The 24,694-nt window shown below is 32.6% G+C and overlaps 1 protein-coding gene across 1 annotated transcript in view; it reads right to left on the bottom strand.

Annotated features, from left to right (window-relative positions):
• Positions 1-4,617: 4,617 nt before the first annotated feature.
• Vta1 (vesicle trafficking 1) overlaps positions 4,618-24,694 on the bottom strand; it is a 29,079-nt gene continuing 9,002 nt past the window's right edge. The window contains exons 3-7 of the mRNA XM_067278533.1: positions 24,209-24,336; positions 16,104-16,179; positions 12,203-12,299; positions 5,298-5,534; positions 4,618-5,079 (exon numbers count right to left, since the gene is read on the bottom strand). Of these exons, the coding sequence (XP_067134634.1) occupies positions 4,931-5,079; positions 5,298-5,534; positions 12,203-12,299; positions 16,104-16,179; positions 24,209-24,336 (687 nt within the window). The 3' untranslated portion in view covers positions 4,618-4,930. The remainder of the gene's footprint in view (positions 5,080-5,297; positions 5,535-12,202; positions 12,300-16,103; positions 16,180-24,208; positions 24,337-24,694) is intronic.

The following is a 24,694-nucleotide window of genomic DNA, read 5'->3' as shown; positions in this document are numbered from 1 at the left end:
ATTTGTAAGTGTAACTTGCAACTTAACTGTGGAGACATATTTCTAAAATAATGCAACATGCTCCTTACTATCTATATTTGGAACCACATGTAGTTGCAAATCATTATATTCAACTGTGAAAGTTACTAAATCTAAATATCATTTGCAATTAACAAGTCAATTCCAAAAGGAATTAATATGCAATGAAATTACAAAACACAAACCAAATTTTAAACAGTTAATATCCTAACTACAAAACCATAAACCCAGTAAGTAATGAAAAAGAAACATTGATATGTACTGTACAGGTATACCTCGACTTACGTCGGTAATTGGTTCCAGGAGAGGCGACGTAAGTCGAATTTACTTGTGTAGTTACGACGTAAGTTGTAGTTTCGACTTACGTCATAACTAAATGCCAATAATGGAGGAAACGCCAATAATGGGCACTTAAAGACTGCTAAATAAGACGACAACACAGAAACACAGATGTTTTCATGGTTCGTTCCCTAGGATTTATGATGATTGTATTAATATTTACTGTAAATGCACATATTTTAATATGATTTTATGTGCTTTCAACGCTTTTCTAGAGATATTACGACTTCAATGTTTATGGTGGACGGATTTAAAGTCGAATAAACTGACTTAAACTTGATTTTTATTTTTCCATATACTTTTTTGACAAACGACGTAAAATCGGGAACAACGTAACTCGAGAGGGACGTAGTCGAGGTATACCTGTATTTAGATACAAAAGAAAAGAAATTAATTTTTTAATAAATATATAAACTTACTTTCTCAGTTTTTTAGATTGCCTTTCGAACCCAAATGCAAAGAATACATACCCAAATGCATGTATTCTTAACATAACTGATATTTATTATACAACAGTTATAGCTAGAGAATTTATATATATATATGTATAATTTCAATTACATTACAACACAGGATTCAGTATGCAAATATTTTTGATAGGCAATGTATGGCTCCTATCATGACAAGTGCCCCTACTATATGCCACAATGGAAAATAATAGTGAAACGTCGAGTTACAGAGTTATAGCTTTATTTTAATAGTAATTTAATGATATCTATAGTTTTTCTCTGTTGACTATTTACATATCTAAGTGCTTGAAATGCAATATTTAATTAATAAAGTCACAGTACATACAAAAAAACTATATAAATCATAACAACAGTCATTAAAAATATTTAAATGAAAGAATGTTTGCTTTAATGAAAAATAAGATCCCAAGCTAGCAAGATTTTATTTCTGTGGGCATTCTACAGAAATCTTTAGAGGGGAATGCAGGAAGGAATCTATGTGTCTTATTAAATGTTTTACTACCTGAGATACTACCTGGCTTTGCTTGCTAGTTTTTACCGAGTAAAACCTCAGATGGGGGATGCAGCTGCATTCAGCACATCCTTAAATTTGCCCCTGCTTATAAAATATATTGCCAACATGAAGTTTTTTGTTGATATGTACAAAATTGATGCTGCAGAGTATGCTGTACATCATTATTCTTTTTTGTTTTTTGCTTATATAAAAGTAATTACAATGTTAGCTAAGTGTCAGTGATACTCAGAGGATAAATTCTTGCCCCTTAACCATTATTATTATAGAATCTGTTACATATGAACGGGTATTTAACATACTAAGTATATAGTATGGATATATTTCAAAAATGTATATTTCACTTTATACAAAAAGTATTATTAAATATGTTATTTACATAAGAGCTATTATGAGTGGTTTTTATATTTATTACTGTGATATTTAAATGTGTCAACAATACCTCATTTAAAAGTAAACTCATCCTATCTTTAATAAGAATCCCAATTAATTCTTTAAACTTTAATTTATTTTTATTATAAATAATAGCTACATAAAATTTATTTTGTCATTAACAAATGTTAAATTCTTAACTTGAATATATCTGAAGCTAATTATTAAAAGCTCAGGAATTTATTTTCTCTTCTCTCTATTTTTTAAAATTCTTGTTGTAAAAAAGCAGGATAATATTCAAAACTATTATTAGGATAATCATCAAGGTTGCTGTAAGCAAAACAGTGGCAGCTGCCATAAAGCACAGAATAAATATAACCCGGTTACACGTACAGTACGTGCCGTAGTCGTACAGTACGTATAGCTTATGTGAATCGATACTAATTTTTACATCACAGCTGGATCAATACCTTTACCTGTGAACAACCACATTTGTTTAGTGATGTCATGGGTTTTGTGTGTGACATCATACCGTAACGATTGGACGCTTTGGAGTAACCACACCTCCTCTCGAATCCCAAGGTCATTTGAAGGTCGATGCGGCACAACTATGTCAATCAGCTCTTGTTCAGGGTCGGAAAGCGCTGTCTTCACGGTCGCCATCTCAGTTCAAGGACGAACCTCGATGCTTCTTCCGTGTAGCGGCCTTGGATCGAAAACCTTTGTTCGCTCGTTGCGGATGCCATGCAACCACGTTCTAAATATTGGTAGCGTCGAAACTTTATCGATTCGTTCTAGTCTACCTCCATGTTTAAATGTTAAATGCCGTCGCGCGGATAAATAAAGCACACGAAAACCAACCAATACCGTTAGAGAATTTTAAATTCAAAATTTCTTATCCTCAGCGGGCATGCGGAGACTTCCTTAGCATTGTGAACGAGATTGCGAAGACAGAAAATATTACTTTTTACAATACCCCCGAACAAGATGGCTTCACTACGCATTTGGGGAGCATTGCTGGTCTGCATCGTACACTAAGTGGGTCATCGTCGATACATATTTAAAATAAATAACAACGAATTAAACTTAATTAGAAAATCGATCAGATTATTTTCTACTTCGGGTTTTGTTATTAATAAGGTTAAATAAACACAAACAAAAAGGCAAAATAAATTTTTCTATGCGTGTAATTTGCGTCGCCCTTTGCTTTATGGGTTATTATGTCTGTAGGTCGTTACTGGTAAATAAAACGTATCTGTGTCATGTTCGCCATTACAGAAATGTCGATTGGAGGTCAAATAAGGGAAAACGAGAACGCTAGTATTTCTAATTGGTACACATTACCTTTACACAAGGTTATGTTTCGTACAAATGTAGCACAATCCATTTAGATTTAGGTTGATTCCGACACAAAGTTTTGGTTTTATGAAGGACACAAACACGCCTGATTGATATCGTATCTAATTTTCCATTTTTCCTCATTTAATTATTACTTAAGAAGAGTTTTTATTCTACGAGACGGCGCGAGTAAATTTAACTTTTCTTTTTCTCTTTTAAATTTCATTTGAGTGAACTTTTATATGCGGCATTTACATTTCTGCATTATTGAAACAATTTATTTCATTTTTCCCCATTGAAGAAGCAAAACTTTCTGGAATTCTGTATAGTTTTAAATTATTTAAAGGCGGATTTTTTCTAGAAAATTCGTAAATCGGTAAATCAAAAAGCATTTTTTAAAATGGTGATACTGTATTGTATTTAAATTATATTTTTAAAATGCAATGATTATTCCATTTCGCCTCAATCTACAAAACAAGCAGCAGAACACCAGTAGCAATGGGCTTATAGATCCATTAACACTGCTCCTCATACTTCTATACACAAAAATTTGTATATTTTTGCGATATAATTTGCCAAATAAAATATTTAATGATTCTTAATTTTAATATAATATAATTATGCAAATTTTAAAAAATTTTAAAAAATTTATAACAAAAACAATTCTTTTCCGATTAGGATCAATCTGCGATTCATCACAGTAAAACTCCAATTATCCGAATTAATTGGAACTCCGGGCCATCCGAATAAGTGAATGTTTGCTTAAAATAATCAATTTTTTTAAATTTAAACACCCAGTTATGTATTGTACAGTACGTGTGTACATAATTAGACTATGTACAGTACACGTGTGTATAACAAAGTCGGAGGGAACTCCGGATAACTGGAGTTTTATTGTACTTTAAAATAAAATTTTTGCTTGTTTTTTTAGATTAAAATCTCTAGAAATCCCCGAGTAATCCACTGAGAAACTGAGTCCCAAAACAAAGGGGATAAACTGTAGAATAAAAATATACCGACGAGATAATGCAGGTGTCTATTGAACTTCTCTCCCCCCTCCTCCATTCTGCAAGCAGGAAAAACATCGTAGCATTGCTCATAATATATTAATTCCGAAATAATTATAAATTTAGTTGGCATACAAGGTTAAAGTATCACCGCACTCTTATCGAAAACAATTAGAATAAGCACTTAAACCCACTTCCCTCTTTTTAATATAAAAATATGCCACTGAATTTGAAATGGGAGAGTTCATTTTACTTCAAAGGATGGGGAAAGTGAAGTCAATTTTCCCCCAAAAATAAAATTGAGATAAAAATCTCTCTTTTTTTATACGTTAATATTGAAAAAGGAAACGTTTAAAGTCGATAACCTTTGTCCTTGAACCTGCTGATAATATAATTACGCCTTCTAATGAAACCAGTTTAACAGGTCATAAACTTGATTACATCACATTGAAAATGGTATGTCACACGACACCAAGTAAACACTGTGTAGCGAATATCTAGTCTCTTTTTTCTGTGCGTTTATTATTAATTAATAATAATATTTAAAAAGTCGAAACGAAACAATAATTAAAGCTTTTTATTTAAATTATTTAGATGGTTGAAAAATAAGTTTTACATGCTTTACAGAACAATTTTATTGGCATTAAACAATGTCAAGAGATTAAAAACACCACTGCGCTCTCTCTTCTAAACAGAGCGGCAGAAAATAAAATTTGACGGGCCAGAAATCTTTTTATCACAGTGTTTTTAAACGACATTTAAACATTGGAAACCGAGATAATTTTACGTTGACATAAACTGAAAGAGCTGAATACTATTTACAAAAGCGGCTGTGACATGATTATTGTCAAATTGACTTGATTTGGATGTTCGAATTACTCGTCTTTTCCGGTGGTCAGGAGTAATAAGGCCTTTTGTAAATTATCTATTGCTGTTGATACATCTTCATACTGTAAGGCACTGCCAGCCCATTTGCAGTACTTCTGAGCTTTGTGAAAATCTTCGGGACAAAGCACTATGCCATCTGAATGAGATAATGACAACCAATTACTAAAAAATAATTAAATATTTACAAACGGAACAAATAAATTTTAATCTCAGATAGTTTAACATGCTTCTCTAGCAACAGTTACTTCATTCTGGAGAACAATTAAGCTCAATCCAGTTCTGATTTGGCTAACTTTCGTCATGCATAAATATAATTCTTTTAATGTTTTAAGAATACAACAAAGATATACATACTAGGAGTTTTAGTTGGTGTGTAACTACTCCCTCCTGACGGAGACGGCAGAGTTGAACCACTAGGTGTAGACGGAGGTGCGTGTACTCCTGGTGCTGGAGTGAGTAGAGAATTAGGAACACCGGAATTAGGAGTAGGTAATGCAGGAGGAGACACGTAATTAGTTGGCTGATTCCATTCACTTGTTGATGGATTGTTCCAGGATTGTTCTTGTGTATCTTCTGAGAATTCATCTGAGTCTAAAATAAATATCAGACTTTAAAAAATTGGTTTATATCTCTAAAATACAAAAGCAAAGTAAAAAAAAAAGTTCTACAGACAAATGACAAATTGATAACAGAACAAATTAAAAGCAATGAATGCACTTACATAATTTTAGTACAGAACTCTTAATAAAAAAAATAATTAAAATGTAAATAAAATTTATTTTATAGTTTCTGCATTTTATTTGATCCAAAAAATAAATTACTATAAATATTTCTAATACTTTATTTTAATTTGAAATAATATATTGCATACAAATGCATACAAAATGACAGACAAGCTAGTGTTCACTCTCACCTCTTCAGAGCTACAAAAGCAAAATTTAGGAAAGTGTTGACAACCCAACAAATTGAAATAAGAAATTGGTATAAGAAATCGAAAATGCAGAGGGAGTCAGGAAATAAATATTTATCATGCAGTGGGCAAATTAAACAAACTGTAAAGCCCCCAAATAAGGGGAAAATCATTACACATTCATTTGTATGAGGTGCAAAATTATGCACATGATTATGCTGATAATGCTGTTTTCTGTTGATTTAGGGAAAAGTCTGCAACAACATTTGCAGAAAGGCTGGCTGTAACATGTTGTATTTGCAGAAAATTAAATTGTTCAAAGATTTTAAGCATTTATACACAATCAGCAAACATGCTGCATCAATGGAATCTGTTCCAATCACAAAGAGGCAGAGAAAATTCAACTTCAGGTATGATTATTGTTTACTCTATTATCTCATGACTGCATTTTTGCAAGTTTGTCATAACAATATTCAAAACAGTGATACAATCATACATACTGTAGTTTCACATAAGTACATCAATAACTTGCATGTTGCAGATAGTGTAAACGTCAATGCTGAGTAGCAAGAAGTTTACCAAAAAAACTGACATATTTTCTGTTATGCAAAGACATCTGCAGACTATACAGCAAAAATTAACTTCTGGTGCTAATCTCAGTGACAAGAGGGGTACTCATTTGAATTGACCTCACATCATAAAAGATGAAATAAAAGATGCAATCAGCTTGAGAAACATTACTCTCATCGTAAGTGTGCTACAGATCAGTTCTACTTGACACCTGACCTGCTGCTTTCACAAATGCATGATAATTTTAAGAAAAATGTGAACCCCAATGTAAGTATTTAATATAATTTTAAAGATAAATAGCTTAAATAAACATCACTAAGCCCAATGAGTATATAATGAAATACCAATGATTGCCTTAAAACTTGGGCTATAAATTGGCTAATTAAATGATTGGTATAAAGTAATTTGTTACTAGAGGTAGATGTTAGGCACCATCTCTTATCTGTCTACCTCTAGTAACAAATTACTTTATACCAATCATTTAATTAGCCAATTTATAGCCCAAGTTTTAAGGCAATCATTGGTATTCCATTATATACTCGTTGGGCTTAGTGATGTTATTTATATTATATATATATATATATATATATATACCTTGCCGGGGAGTATGTTGGCTGGCTGAGTGCTGTTGTGGAGTTGTTCTTAGGCCATGGACGTAGGAGTCGTCCCCAGCCAGCTGTATTTAACCAGTAAGGTTATATCTAAATTAATATACTTCTGGAAGTGAAGACTTGCTTGGGGTCCAGGTGGTGTAACTGGCAAGTGCACCGCACGGCAAATGGAGCTTGCGGGTTCAAGCCCCACCCTGGGTCAGTTCTTTTATTCCAGAAGGTTCTAAATTTATTTAATATTTACTTAAATTATAATTATTAACTTACATAAGAGATGGCGCTTAATGTCTACCACTAGTAACAAATTACTTTATATCAATCATTTAATTAGCCAATTTATAGCCCGATTTTTAAGGCTATCGTTGGTATTTCATGATAAATAGCTTTTCTATTTAGTAAAGATTAAAGGTAAAATACTGGCTCTAACAACACATTTTCCTGTCTGAATTTAATCTAAAGTTTGGTCCAACACATGTAGAAAATGCGATGATATGAAATTAAAAGCAGCTAACTCTGAATAGAATGAAGAAAAAATAAGAAAAGAAAGTGAAGAACATCATGTCAAAGCTAACACAATGCTAAGAAAAACTTAAGAATGATACAAAATTTTCACAGCAGAAAGAAAACGCAATAGTTTTGCATGCAGATATGCAGAAAGTCCTATTTACACCACATTCTGAGATGTTTTACCTCCGGCAGTATTCATGTGATAATTTTCGTGTCAATCAGCCTACCATAGGAAACAGCACTATGTACTGTACAGTACAGTACCTGTGGCATGAATCTATAGGTAAAAGGGGTTCAACAGAAATAGCTTCTTTTATTATTGATTTATTATTAATGGCTTCTTTGAATTTTATAACATCCAAATATGAAAAACAATGATTTGAGGATAAAAGTTTATCTTATGGTCATACTGTTATATTGAACAAAACAATAACTGGACAATGGTTGCAATGGTGCTTTACTCATCAAACAAAGTTTTGCTCCATAGTAGAGCAAAAATTTCTGTCTACAGGGCACAGCTTTCTGCCATGTAACAGAGATTTTGCTCACATTGAGGAAAAAAAGTATGTTTTAGCACCAATGATGCCATCAGACTGGTTCACTATTATCAAAGACAGTCAAGTGGCTAATCCTTTCCCCATCAACAAGATAGCTCAGGATGACAAAGGGGCTCAGTACCTTAGAAAATGTTTCGTGAAAATGTCTGAAAATTACCGCAGCAGTGGGTTCAGATTAAGTCCAATAAACTTACTGTCATTAAAATAAGAGCTTCCATGATGTTTTGCAACTATGCAATGCATTTTTCTTATTGTCATTGAACAAAGGTCATGCACACAGGCAAGTTCTGGATCTCTTTAATGGACTGCAGATTATCCATCTGCCATCAGTAAACTGCTTCCAATAAAAAGTGCAAAGAAGAAAGAAACTTACACATAGATAATAGGTCTGAGTCCAGAAAAAGCAGACTTTTATAGATCTCTGAAGTCTGGTAATAAAAATGATAATACTGACTAAATCCAAATAAAGCATAACTTTCGTTTTGACAATCTGTGCTTTCATTAAAGATATTTATAGGTTTGGCTAGCAAGAGCTATTATGTCACAAGCAATGTTTTTCCATTAGCACATCTTTTTTGTTAAGTACTCGAAAACATTCAGCTTTTAAAATGCTGTGGCATAAATAAGGAAGTAGACATCAGTTACAAGAAAAATAGGTACTTTAAAGGCAGAACCTCATGTTGAAACCAAAATATATTAAACTTTTAAAATGTGTGCAAAATGAGCATATGCAATTTTTTATTACACAGGATAATTATTACACAGGATAGAAAAGACAATAAAAGCAAACTATTTTGCAATGAAACTGACCCAATTTTCTGCAGCATTGTTGTTCCTACATCTTTAATTGTAATCAATCATTGTTTTAACTGCTCCAGTAAAGTTTAGGGTATTTTTGGTTTTTCTCATTTTTCTGGAAATGCTACTTTGGCATTTGAAACATTATTTGACACAAGCCTTCAATTAACACTTGTAATGTTCAGAATGACAAAGGACCTCAGACTGTTTGTTTACCAACTTAGTTTACTGACTCTGCTATACTGTGGTGAAGTCGGTAAATTAAAAAGTCCAACTCAAACTCCAGCAAATTTGCAATGTGCAACTCAAACCTTACTCTTTTTTAAAATGTGACATTATGACTCCTTTTATAGGAAAGATAAAAATATTCAGGTACTCAGTGTTATCTAAAATTTCTCTATAAAAAGTCATACTAAAATTGATGGTGAGAATCAAAAAGTGGATATGAATTTATCTTGAAAAAACTTAAATACGGTAAGACCTCTTTTAGCGCTTACGATACGTTCCTAGGCGACAAAGCACTAAATGAAACAGCATCAACAAGATTGTTTTAACACATAGTAAATAAGAAAAGGAAAACATGACCAAAATTAAATAGATTTTACTTTAATTTTAAGTTAATTTTATATTAATTTGCATAATAATATATGTTGCATAACAAACATATGGACACAGAAATATAAAGTTCATTTTTGTCTTGAAGGTCCTGGCTCTTCTGAAATTCTTGATTTTTTTGCAATGAAGTCATCTAGTGTCATTTGTCACTTTCTTTTTTTTTTTGTTAAGCAAATGTCAGTAGCAGGAGATTGCATTCAAAATGCCTCATCTTACTTTTGCACTCCTTTCAAAACCTGGATCATTCGCTATAATTTGATCAACGATTTCGGTTATTGTTACCAAACTTTTACTAAGGAAATCTGTAGCAAGTTCTTTGGATTCTTGGTCAATGATAAGCTCTTCTCATTGATAATCCTTGGATACTCCAGCCATATCTTCCACACTCTGTACATTCATTTATCATTTAATTCTTGCCAAGTGAAGGCGATATTGCCCATGGCATCCATGACATTATATTTTTTCCAAAACTGCACCAAACAAACACAGATTTAGGGGAAGTACAACGCTACATTGAATTGCCACCTTTTGCTGATTGGTTCATGTTTGGGAATAATCGTATTAAATACAAATCAATGAAATGCTGTGATAATTTGAATCAGTATAAAATTTTGAGCTTTCTTTTTTAGGTTTTGAACACTGATTCAATATAATGAGCAATTTTAGCTCATTATATTTAATCAACGTTAATCGAGGAAGTGCTAGTGCGTACATAGAGAAATGCACTTCATCTTAATAGCCAAAAGAATTCCACATTTATTAGTTATATGAAAAACTGATTTAAATTTATTTCATAATTTTTCATAGTTTCAAGAAAAAATTAAATACAATAAAATGCAAATAATAACAATTTGATGAATAATGTAATAAATTAGTCCATAAAACAGTTTCTCCCACTCCAGCTACAACAGGAATAATTAATTTCCTCCTGACAGTTGACTAAACTGAAGTATACAATAGGATTTTATAATATGAAATTTGGAAAAAAAATCAAATGTCTTGAACCAACGGGTGCAATCGTGCCGCAAGAACCAGTGAATAATAAGCTGAAACAATCCTATTAATTACATTTTTCAGTTTTCTCTCCCTCTTTTAGTTTGTTGCAGTTAGATTCTGATCTTGGTTTTACTTTTTTCATTGTATTGATTATTGATTGTTTTAAGAGCAAATTATGTTATCAAAGCTATAATAAATAGCCATAAGTAACTCAAAACCAATAGAAGGGTAGTGTGAAAAAAATTAGTTAGTTCAATTAATAATAAAAAAAAAAAAAAATTGATATCCAAAGAAAAACATGAGATGTAAAAATTATGACACCCAAAATGGAAGTCAAATTTTTTTCTTGGGAGTTTTTCTTTGGTAAAAGGTAAGCTTGGTGCTTTGAAATGATACCATAAGCATTTATGTTCCAAGTGCAATCCCATGACTAACTACAAGTGTTCATTAGTTTTATCCATTTGGCCACTGGTGGGCCTTAAATTAATAAATCTATTTCCTGAAAGTACAGAGCGTCATGTGAGATATGCATAACATTTTGCTATGAAATAGCCTTCATTAGGTTAATATCATTTTGATAGAAAATGGACATGTCAATAAATTTAGATAAGAAATTTCTTTAGACACTAATTAATTAAAAAGTATTTTTCTTACTTCACATTTTACCAATAGTAAACTTTTGAGATCAGAGTCACTAGAGTTGAGAGAATTTTACCAACTGATCAAAAACATCAGACTCTGGTGACTCCACAACACTGTTTGTAAATGATAAAATTTTGTAAAGATGCAAATAAATTAAAAGCTTAAATGAATTTGAAACCATGCTTAATAAATTACTGTATCAACCACATCACAATTGTATCTTTTACCACTAAACAATGCTTCATGTGAGAACATTTAGCAGAGAAAATTGGACAAAATGTTCTCAACAAAGCTGCTTGAAACAGGATAAACTAAAGCCTTGGTATCATCTAAAATGGCCCATTAATTGTTCGGTTTCCAAATGCAAAACTATTGAAGTATTTGATTGTATGAAAGAGAAGAAACAATATAAAAAAATTATTTCTAACATTCTCTTATCTTATACTCTCAAATCTGTTTTTTGCACAATTTGTTTTGTGCAATTTTTTTGTGCAGTATACCAATTTGATTGAAATTCATATACCGCACAAAAACAGATTTGAGTGTACTTTAATACTGTATTTGTATTATTTTAAGTATAAATATTTAATTATATGAATTCAATGACTCAGGAAATAAATTTTTTAAATTTGACTTAACTCACATTTCTATGATCCAAAAGTCAAAATGACTCAATAGTTTAGGTGTAGTGCAAGCTGTATAATGATCAACTATTAATACTGCAATGTCTAAATATTAATTTGTATGATGTAATTTGTAATTTGTGGGATAATGTACAATTTATTAATTTGATATTTCTTAATACTTAAATGAATTTATTAACTAAAATCAGCTAATTTGATTATGTTACATATTATACAGTATTAGCTATTATAAATATACATTTCATCTTATTTCATGTAAATATTACGTGTCTATGTAAATGTAAAATTTTATAAATTTAAAAATAATCATTTTAATAGTGATCATCTCAAAATATAATTTAAAAAAAGTATTATTTTTAGTTTACATTTATATTTAATAGCATAATTTTATATTAAATACATATTTTACCTTGATTAGCAGGACCAGGTATAGGAGTTTCCCCATTTTTCAAACAGTTGTGAATATATGTAGCTTTCCATTTGGCATATTTCCTATTGTGTGTAGCCTGTTAAATTAAAACAATAAATAATTAAATTTTATCAAAACAATTTTGATAAAATTTTTAAAAAATGTATTGTTTTATATACAATTTCACTAAGCAATAATTGCATCTCAATCTTCATCAGCTATGATATAGCTTTTGCACAAAGTTTTACTTTTAAACATAAAGATTTAGTCAATAACATGATTAACTTTCCATAAATAATACACTCAGAATTTTCAGAGATTGCAATATATTATTATCTACCAATAACATAACTAAAATTATTCATTAATAAATCAACCAAAATCAATACCATTATATATATTTTTCAAAATTTATTAATTTTTTGATATCTAAAATAGCCAATTATCCTGGAGTTTGATTAGCTGTTTTGCATGGCAATGAGTCCTATTTTAATATATGTTTTGCTTGCTCCCACAATTTCAGCAAATCATTTAATTATTGATAGTTTTATTGCCATTAATGATAAAAAAATTTACATAATTAAAAAATACAAAAATTCATATTGAAAAGTTTACAATACAACAAAAGGTAGAGAGAAAAAACATGACAGAATATTAAAATCATGTATAATAGTTATTCCATTATATGTGGGGAGATCAATAAGTTAGTTTCAGCAGTTTGGTACAATAACAAGAATTTATTTACAAGAATATGAGATACACAGAATGATAGTCCCCAACAAACCTGATACATAGCAATAATGATAGTCCCAATTCTATTTTTAAACATATCCACCACCATCTCTAACCAAACATTTGTTCATTTGTTCCACTGGTATACCAGTACCTCAAATCCCCTTGTGAAAAAGATTGTATCCAGAGCATGCAACATGTGCCTTACCTTGCTCACAACTTCAACATTGTTCTGAAAGTAATTTCCTTGCAATTTCTTCTACAGTGTATGGAACAAGTGAAAATCATTTGACACCAGGTCCGCACTGTAAGGCAGAAGTTGAAATCATCCCAACCCAGTTGCTGAAGACATTCTCATATGGCCATGGCAGTGTGTGGGCTTGTGTTATCGACCAACAAAATGACACCTCACTCAGAGACCTGGATGTTTTCACTTGATGGCTGATTTCAGCTTGTGGAGGGTTGCTTAATAATGAGCACATTGACAGTTGATCCATGTTCAAGAAAACAGTCAAGATGACATTTCCTTGCCCTTGGCATCCCAGAGAACAGTTAAGAAGACCTTTCTTGAAGAAACTGTCATTTTAAAAACTTTCTTCAGAGAAGAATTTGTGCACCTCCACTCCATGGATGCAACTTTTGATTCAGAGTCCAGAAAGGCATTTCCATCCATCTGATAATGAACGAGGTATTCCAAACATAATTCCATTTCCATCAATCATAATGATTCAAGCTGTGAATTGGCAAGGCAGCCATCTTACAGCAGTGGAAAAGCTTTTCAGTACCCTAGTGTTTTCTAAATGATAATGTTAGGACTGCCAAAGGATATTTCAAACTATTCAGCCAGTTCATGCACTTTGATCCTTTTATTTTCTTGAATCAAAGAATTCACACATTCAGCATTTTCTTTCTCAGAAGACAGATGGCTGGTTTGATATTCATTGCACAAATTTGTTTGCCCAGTGGAGAACTCAACACCATTTTCTGCACAGTCTGTTCAGACATTACAGCTTCAACCTTCTGTGAATTTCACTTCTGGATTGACCTCTAGCCCATTTGTACCAAATTACTGCCTACACCTCCTCACTAGTCCAGTTCTCTAACACTTGAATTCCCACCATCTCTTCCTGCCAACAATACAGTAGACAGTAGACTTGAAATGGCTAAAACTTCCAAAAGATGTCTGCTGTGCATGACCAAGACATGACAAACAACCCATTTAGATGACAAATACTGCTACTTGGAAATATAGTTGCATTTTTATGAATCACTAAATGTAGATATACCAGATCAGTAAAACTTATTTATTGATCTTCCCTTGTTGAATGAAACAACTGATGCCTAAAACACACTACTGTAATAAGTTAGAATAACCTAATATGTTTTGAATGTATTTATGTTATCAAGGACAAGTGACAAGACATGAAGAAAACTAAGTTAATTTGACATTATACAAATATTTTTATCTAAGTGATCTTTGCACTATCTGATTGTTATCTAGCTCTAAAATACATAACAAAAATAATGTTACTTTTCTCATTTTTTAAGAATCCATTTTTGCACAGAAACTCATTATAATTATAGCAGTCAGTAATCAACAATCAATTAAATGTATTTGAAAGATGTGTGTTTAAATTTGTAGCTATCAGGTTGGCCAACTGAAAATATTACATCTATGTGTTCTAGTTAAAAAAGTTATTAACTTATTCTCTTAGAATAATAATTAAATACAACAAATATTAAGTGGTACAAAAATATTTGTGGTATAAGTGGTATAAAGACCCCTGATATTTAAAAAAACTTTTGAAAAAGTATGTGTGGAAAAAAAGTGTTTCATCACATCTAGGCATTGAGAAGATCTAAAAGAACAAATATATATTAATAAATTGCCAAAGTTTTACATTCAGAGAATCAATAAATAATTGCAAGTATGTGCTGCCTGGGTGCAATTTATACCTGCTTAATAAACAAAACATTAATGAGTGTTACAATTATCTGAAATTCTTTTTTCTCAATGTATTTTTCATGTTTAATTTGGCATCCCTCAATATACTGTAGTTGTATGAGCCTGCCATTTTACATCAGGATGATACCAGTCAGTTGTTTGAAAATTGGTAAACTCAGTTTTATGTCCATGTTTTTAATCTCTTTCCATGATCATGTGTATGACAGGGATGGCAAACCTGTGGCACGTAAGAGAAATCATCTGTCATGTAATGTATCATATGATTTCTGTCTTTTTCAATCATTCTTTCTGTTTATCACCTGATCATCTTTTTTTTCAATCAGATTTTTTACGTTTATTCAAATTAAAGCATATTCGTTTAATTTCTTTAAATATCATTATTTGAAGTCTAAGACATTGGCACGCATTAACATCTTTAAAGCTAAGTATGCTTACAATATGGCACGCGGTCTCAAAAAGGCCATTCCTGGTGTATAACCATAGAGGAATGAGACTAATCTTTGCTTTCTATTCTGATAAAATTTATTTATTTTAAATTCAATAATTCAGAATTCAAAATTTTAATTCTTAACTTGATTTCCATTTTGGCAAAAAGAAGTACTAATAATTCAGCTTTATCAACTGAAAAGGCAGTATTAAGGTTATTCAAAATGTCATTGTAATTTATAAAAAGTCTTGATTTGATAGAATTTCAATAATTTCTAATTCAAAAATTATGCATTTTTAATCCATATCATATAATTCATTGAGCATTTCATTTATAATACTGACAATTATAACTGAAATTACTTACCAGAAATAATTTTAATTTATTTTTTAGCAGAAATAAAATATGTAGAGTGAGCTTGAGTGACTACAGTTTGGACTGTTGTTTTGAAGGGTAAAGTACAACCAACTGTATTGTGGTAAAAGGGTTAAGCAAATCAAAAAATATTTAAAAAAATACTTTAATTGCTGTTTTGAATACCAAACATTAAAAATTAATTGTATAAACTGTACCAAAATATGATATTTTAACTTGCAAAACATAAGAAAAATAATATATTGGGTACTGACTGAAATGATATACTGGAAAAAATTCCCTCTCTATTCATTTAATATAATTGCATTTAATTTATTTTCCAATTTTAATGTAATGTATAATTATATAAAACAGCACAAAAATATTGTTATCTGGATCATCAAAAATATCATTTTACTCACCTCATCAGTCAATTCACCAAATACTGCAAGAACGTCAAACAAAAGCCCAGCAGTATAGAATGCTTTCACAACATTTCTAAAACAAATTGATTAAATACTAATTAAATTTACATAAATATTAAATCTTATCTAAATAATGTTAAAATCCTAAAATTACATATTAAATAATATATAAACATAAAATATTACCGTAAAAATATAAAATATCAACATCTTAAATATTCAGTATGTTGTCAAAAACTTATATATTTTATGGTGAGCTTTAAAATACTGAATAATATAAAAATTCTGAATTGTAATGTGTCACATTCAACACTAATAAATAAATTAACATAATCTTTCACTAAATTTTAAAATTTTTGTTAAGTATATCACAAATAATTGCAATTAAAAAGATGTCATCCATTAAAAATTTTTAATAGAACATTCACTTCTATTTTTGTGCATATATCCTTCAAATTTTTTGTATTGAAAAAGATAATTTGAAGGGGATATACTTTATATGAAGGGGCATGTTATATGCTGATCTTACATTACAAGTACAAACTTTCATTATGAAGCAATAGCTTCTCCATTAGGTACCATGTTTATGTTGAAGTCATGTGAAGATATTTTGTTCTAGCAGTCTTCTACTAGTTATACACATTCACTGCAATCCCATCTTTGGAGAATATTCTACAGAACTGTAGCTCTTTTTGAACTTAAGGGTTGGTTGGAGTTGAGTTTGTGGCACAAGGGCCTAGATAGGCCAAAGAGTGCCAGGTCTAGCCAGTTTTGTTGCCAGGTTTTTTAGGTTTTAATATGTATGAGGATCATTCTAAAAAAAAAGAACATTTTGATCTGATGAGCCGCACAGTTCTGCATGCTGCTGTGTTGAAAAAGAACTTACTTCAGCAGTTTAAGTGGGAAGTTTTTAAACTTCTTCCTTATAGCCTGGACTTGGCTCTGAATGATTACCATCTTTTCCCAAAATTAAAGGATATTTTGGCCGGGAATCACTAGGGAAGTGACAACGAACTGAAAAGAAGCCGTTAATGATTAATTCAAAAACTTGGCAGTAACTGAGTGTGTACAAGGCATAGAAAAGCTGGTGATAAGCTATGACAAATGTTTAAATTTGTATGGCGACTATGTAGAAAAATAACTAAGGTATCATATGTGTTGTAAAATAAGTTTTGTTTCATTATCTTAAATAAAAATATCTAGAGAAACAAACATTCTTTACTATTAGAATGACCTTTGTATGTTCTAGAGTTCTGTATATAAGTTTATTGCCTTCAGATATGTCATTGTAGGTTGAATTTGTCCATTATCATCTAGTATAGCTTGGTCATCTAAAAATATATGTTGTCATAGTACTCGCTGTTCTGTACTGAGGGCATGTTAGTATGTCAAATAGTATATGGGGTTTGGCAAGCTGAGCATATCAGTTGAGTATCCTTTGTTATAGATAGTTATGTGTTAATCTTGTGTGTTCAGTTTTCAGATGGGTGCAAGTACTATTTCTTCTTTCCAGTTTTTCTGGTGGCTAGTGTCCATTTTATTAACTCTGATTTGATAGTGTGTAGTTTATTGTTTAGTTGTTTGTTCCAGTCCTCTTGTCATTTGTTGTATATGTATTTGTTGATACAGCTGTATAGGTCTTTATAGTATGGTCTGAAAGTTCCTGCTTGGTTTCTGTTGTCTTGTTTTGCAAGTTTGTGTGCAGTTTCATTTCCTTGGAGTCCAGTATGTCCAGGTAGATATAATCATCTATGGCTGAGTGTCATGTTGGAGTAGGCCAATGGACATTGAATATATCCCCAGTTGGCATCATGGGTAACTGTTGGATGATTATATCTATAGTTTAAATGTGTCTGGAAGGGAAAAATTGCTCAGAGGTCTTGGTGGTGTAATTGGTCAGTGCACCAATGGTAAGCAAAGGTTGTGGGTTTGACTCCTGCTCTGGACTGATTCTTCTTTTCTTCCAGACTATTCTAAAATTAAATTATAGTTACTACTTTCATTAAGAGATGGTGCCTAAAGTTTACCTCTAATTTTCTAATCATGTAATTTCTAATTAATATTTGTAGCATAATTCTGCCCAAATAATTTGGCTGATGGTTGGATGATTATTAATACATAGAGTTCTTGGGAAGTTTATATATATACAGACTATTAACATAGACATAATCAAATAGCAAATATAATACACCAAGAGTTGCACAAAAAAACAAATTATTAAACACCCAGGTATCAACTCTACCAGGTACTACACAGGTACTACTAGGTCATTTTCTAAAACTCCACAGGCAGTTTTAGAAAATAACACATACACAAACTATACTAGGACAAAACCATAATCACAGATAAAACAATTGATCACAATAGACCTGACATCACTCTCATTGATAAATACAGTAAGATCACTTATATAATAGACATCTGTGTTCCAAACATTCATAACATAAAAATTGCTCAAACTGAAAAAAATCAAGTACAGAACACTCCATTCACTCAAAAAATAAGACAGATGTAGAGGATGTATTTATTGTACTTGTTATCCTCTCTTCTACTAGTGTTATACCACGTGTATGTGGTATAACACTAGTAGAAGAAAGGATAACAAGTCTAAAAACATTAAACCTTAATAAAAACATACATGGAACTACAGAAAGTTTCAATATTAAACATGTGTCACATTGTTAGGAAGTTTCTAGATGTTGAAACACGTATCAATAACACAGCTCAATGTTACACTTGCCTTGACTTTAGTCTGGCATAGCACTTGGCACCAGTATTGGCTGAGCATGACATTCACAGTATAATAATAATAATAATAAGACATAATCAAGTAGCAAATATAATACACCAAGAGCTTGCAAAGAAACACAAATTAGTAGACATTCACGAACCATACTACAAATACATTCCACAGACAGTATTGGAAAACAACATGCACAAAATGTACTACGACAGAGCCATAATCACAGATAAAACAATTTACCACAACAGACCAGACATCACACTCATTGACAAACACAATAAAATCACATACATTATAGACATATCCATTCCAAACACTCACAATATACAAAACACATGCACTGAAAAAATTAGCAAGTACACAGAACTCGCCCAGGAAATAAGGCATCTGTGGAGGATGGATAGGGTGCTTATTGTACCTGTTGTTCTCTCCTCTACAGGTGTCATACCACACACACTACACAAAAGCCTGGGGACATTACAATTGAATAGAAACACATACATCACACTACAGAAGGCCACTATATTGAATACATGTCATATTGTGAGAAAATTCCTGAATACAGACACACACACTGATACACTTCTTTAATTTCTGTTTTGGTTACTATGCCTTGACTTTGGTCCGGCATGGTACACAGCCACCGGTGTTAACCGAGTATATCTCACTTAACCCAACATAATAATAATAATAACTCTCCTGTGGTCACTACCTGGTCGTGGTGGGAGAGCCCAGTAATTTTACTGATCCATAGGGCAATGCAGGCTGGAGCACAAGCTCCTGGTAGGGACACCCATGCCAGTAAGGTCTATGGGGAGAAATGAAGCTAAGAGTGACCACACCCACATTCTGTGGTGATATTTATTATGGTAATAACTAGATCAAAGTGTGATACCGACTCGGACGTCGCCCGGGTTAACAAGGTCCGCGTTCGTGGGTTAGGCAGAGGCTCACGTTCGAAAAATAGGCCACAGTCTCCCTTGGTTTCCGGTGGCGAAAGCAGCACCGGCCCAAGCATGGCTACTGCAATGCCCTCAACAGATGTGAGGAACCAACCCAGCCTTGGTGTTTCTGTGGCAATGCATCCACAGACCACAAAGGCTGGAAAACCACGCCAACGGATGAAATGGACAGTAGAAATGAACGAGTTTATCATCCGTACTTACTACACAATCACAAAACTCGAAACAAACATGACAGCATACAGACAACAACTACACCATAGATTCACACAACAGTATCGTCATCTCACTGTCACCGAACAAAGGGTTGTTGATCAAAAAAGAACAATTATACACAACAACCTTATTCCACAAACAACACTTGAACTTATCAAACAACAGGTTGCTGATCAAATACATCAACAGACAGAAACATCTAACATTAATGAAGATCATGTAACCTGTCAGGATAATCCAGCAACAAGCATTAATAATAACACACATACAACAATTACCACTAATGATACTACAGACACTTCCTCATCCATCACTGATAACATAGACATGGATTTAGTTAATACACTCTCACTTATATTTCAGGAAACACTCACTAAATATACAGGCACAGATCCCACACAACGACCACGAATACCAAAAATCAACACGTCAAAAGAAGTAGGAAAAACACTAAATTACGTAAACACTCACTTACTACCACACTACATTCATTCAATTTCTACACTCGCAGACATTCATACATTAGTTTATGCTGGGGCAGTCACAGTAGTGACACACCATGGACTGAAAGTACAATCACAGACAAACACACAGAAAACAAAATTCTATCACAAGCCTGCCTGGCAGAGAAGAATAGAAATACAAATAAATGACATTAGACAGCAATTAGGCAGGCTGACACAATACGCTAAAAGCAACATAACACCCAAATTAAGGAAACAGCTCAAAAACATTTTCAAGAAAATAAAAACACACACAAAACATGAACATCACAACACACACATTACAGAATACATTGATACACTAAAACAAAAACTTGCTGCCAAAGCACGTAGACTCAAACGATACAAAACATGTACACTACGAAAACAACAAAATAAATTATTTACAAACAATGAAAAACTCTTTTACAGACAAATTAATAACAAAGCAAACACTGATACACAGCACAGTGGCACACCAACAGAAGAAGAACTCACAACATATTGGTCTTCTCTTTGGTCCAGTGCTGTCACGCACAATGCTGATGCAGGCTGGATCGAGGAGGAGAACAGAAACTTACACAACATACCAACTATGCCCTGTGCTGAAATAAACATACATGATTTCCAATACACTGTTAACAGAGCACACAACTGGAAGACACCTGGTGTAGACAACATTCACAATTTCTGGTACAAAAAGTTTACATCACTGCACCAGGAACTAGCTAAACATCTAACACACACCATCATCAATCCACAAGACATGCCAAATTTTCTTACTCAGGGCGTCACCTACATGAAACCTAAAAACAACAATACCACAGACCCCACACAATACAGACCAATTACATGTCTTCCAACACACTACAAATTATTGACATCCTGTATCGCAAACAAAATATACAAACATATTGAAGAACACGACATTCTAACAGAAGAACAAAAAGGTTGCCGTAGAAATCACAGGGGATGCAAAGAACAGTTACTCATAGATTCAGTCATTCTACGGCAAGCACACAAACAACACAGAAACATACACATGGCATATATAGACTACAGAAAAGCATTCGACAGCGTTCCACACAGTTGGCTGCTACATATTCTACACATGTACAAAATACATCCATCACTCATTGCATTCTTTCAAAACGCTATGCAGCACTGGAGAACAACACTACATCTCAAAGTTAGTAACACTTCCATACAAACAAAGCAAATTTTTATTAGGCGAGGAATTTTTCAAGGAGATTCCTTGAGTCCTCTCTAGTTCTGCTTAGCCCTGAACCCATTATCCAACATGTTAAACAACACGCAATATGGTTACAATATCAGACATGAAAAAACAACACAGTTTACACTGTCACATCTCATGTACATGGATGACATAAAACTTTATGCATCCACACAAAAACAACTTCATCAACTCCTACAAATCACACATTCATACACCAAGGACATACAAATGGAATTTGGCCTAGATAAATGCAAAACACTTCACATAGAAAAAGGAATCCTGAAGAAAGAAGATTTTGTGCTTGGAAATGGAGACGTTATTGAATCCATGGAAGAGGGCAAGTTCTACAAGTATTTAGGATTCCAACAGGCCAAACTAACAGAACATACACAAATAAAGCAAAGATTAATTAAAGAATACCAAAGTAGGTTAAATGCTATTCTCAGAACACAGTTAAATGCAAAACATACAGTCAAAGCAATAAACACATATGTCATTCCAGTACTCACATATTCTTTTGGAGTTATACATTGGACTCACACAGATCTTGAGCAACTCCAAAGGAAAACAAGAACAACACTTACTAAGCATAAACATCATCATCCTAAATCCGCCACAGAAAGATTAACCCTTCCACGTAAAGATGGCGAACGTGGCCTGATTGACATAGTTAACCTTCACTATAAACAAATACAATCACTGCGAAAGTTTTTCTACAAAAAACAAGAAACATCACAATTACATAAAGCAGTAACTCTAGCAGACTCAAATAACACACCATTAAACTTACACTCACATCATATGGACACAACGCAACATATAAAAAGCACAGACACCATTAAGCAATCGTGGGCTCGAAAGGCACTCCATGGCAGGCATCCTTATGATCTGGCCCAGGATTTTGTTGACAAAACTGCGTCAAACAGCTGGTTAGCACGGGGATGCCTCTTTGGGGAGACGGAAGGATTCATGATCGCCATACAGGATCAGGTCATAAATACTAAAAACTACAGAAAACACATACTCAAAGATACAACACTCACAAATGACACATGCAGAAAATGTCATGTCATGCCAGAAACTATACAACACATCACTTCTGGTTGCAAGCTCTTGGCACAGACAGATTATCTACACAGACATAATCAAGTAGCAAATATAATACACCAAGAGCTTGTAAAGAAACACAAATTAGTAGACATCCACGAACCATACTACAAATACATTCCACAGACAGTATTGGAAAACAACACGCACAAAATGTACTACGACAGAGCCATAATCACAGATAAAACAATTTACCACAACAGACCAGACATCACACTCATTGACAAACACAATAAAATCACATACATTATAGACATATCCATTCCAAACACTCACAATATACAAAACGCATGTGCTGAAAAAATTAGCAAGTACACAGAACTCGCCCAGGAAATAAGGCATCTGTGGAGGATGGATAGGGTGCTTATTGTACCTGTTGTTCTCTCCTCTACAGGTGTCATACCACACACACTACACAAAAGCCTGGGCACATTACAATTGAATAGAAACATATACATCACACTACAGAAGGCCACTATATTGAATACATGTCATATTGTGAGAAAATTCCTGAATACAGACACACACACTGATACACTTCTTTAATTTCTGTTTTGGTTACTATGCCTTGACTTTGGTCTGGCATAGTACACAGCCACCGGTGTTAACCGAGTATCTCTCACTTAACCCAACACAATAATAATAATAATAATAATAACTCTCTCATGGTCACCACCTGGTCGTGGTGGGAGAGCCCAGTAATTTTACTGATCCATAGGACAATGCAGGCTGGAGCACAAGCTCCTGGTAGGGACACCCATGCCAGTAAGGTTTTTGGGGAGAAATGAAGCTAAGAATGATATTTATTATGGTAATAACTAGATCAAAGTGTGATACCGGCTCGGACATCACCCGGGTTAACAAGGTCCGTGTTCGTGGGTTAGGCAGAGGCTCACGTTCGAAAAATAGGCCACAGTCTCTCTTGGTTACTGGTGGCAAAAGCAGCACCGGCCCAAGCATGGCTACTGCAATGCCCTCAACAGATGTGAGGAACCAACCTAGCCTTGGTGTTTCTGTGGCAATGCATCCACAGACCACAAAGGCTGGAAAACCACGCCAACGGATGAAATGGACAGTAGAAATGAACGAGTTTATCATCCGTACTTACTACACAATCACAAAACTCGAAACAAACATGACAGCATACAGGAGAAAATTCCTGAATACAGACACACACACTGATACACTTCTTTAATTTCTGTTTTGGTTTACTATGCCTTGACTTTGGTTCGGCATAGTACACAGCCACCAGTGTTAACCGAGTATATCTCATTTAACCCAACATAATAATAAAATATGAATTCTAAAAATTTCTCTTGTTTTTTATTTACTGAATTAAATTCATAATAATTTACTTATTAAATCTTGCAGATCTATCTTCATTATCTGCCCATAAAAAAAGCTTTAGTGCATAATTTTCCATGTGTGCTTGGGCAACAACTTCGTTAAGTATAGCTTCATTATCAGACTTCTCTTTTTTTACCTAAAAAACACATAAGTATAATATATATAATAAATTTTATTTTTATATTATTTCAATAAAATAAATAAACCATTTTTTAAATATTATGGATTGACATTTATTTTTATTTAAAAAAATAAATAAATTATGTTTATTATTTCAATATAAGTAAGTATTTTTGTTAAAAATATAATTTTTTCTTTAAACATAAACTCGGCACTTAAAATAGTTTGTGATTAATATAAAAAAAATTAACTAAATTTGTCAATAAATTTTGCAATATTAATTTATAAAAATTAAATATCAAATAAAATTTGAATTGCAAAAATTTTAAAGATAGTAGAGAATTATAAGACTGGAATTCTCTAAAAATGTCTCT

Source organism: Centruroides vittatus, unplaced genomic scaffold, assembly GCF_030686945.1.
Source record: "Centruroides vittatus isolate TY-2023 unplaced genomic scaffold, ASM3068694v2 contig_808, whole genome shotgun sequence".
In the NCBI taxonomy this organism is placed as follows: Eukaryota; Metazoa; Arthropoda; class Arachnida; order Scorpiones; family Buthidae; genus Centruroides; species Centruroides vittatus.
Note: the sequence above shows the minus strand (reverse complement) of the source record. Positions and strands in the feature narration are given on the sequence as shown.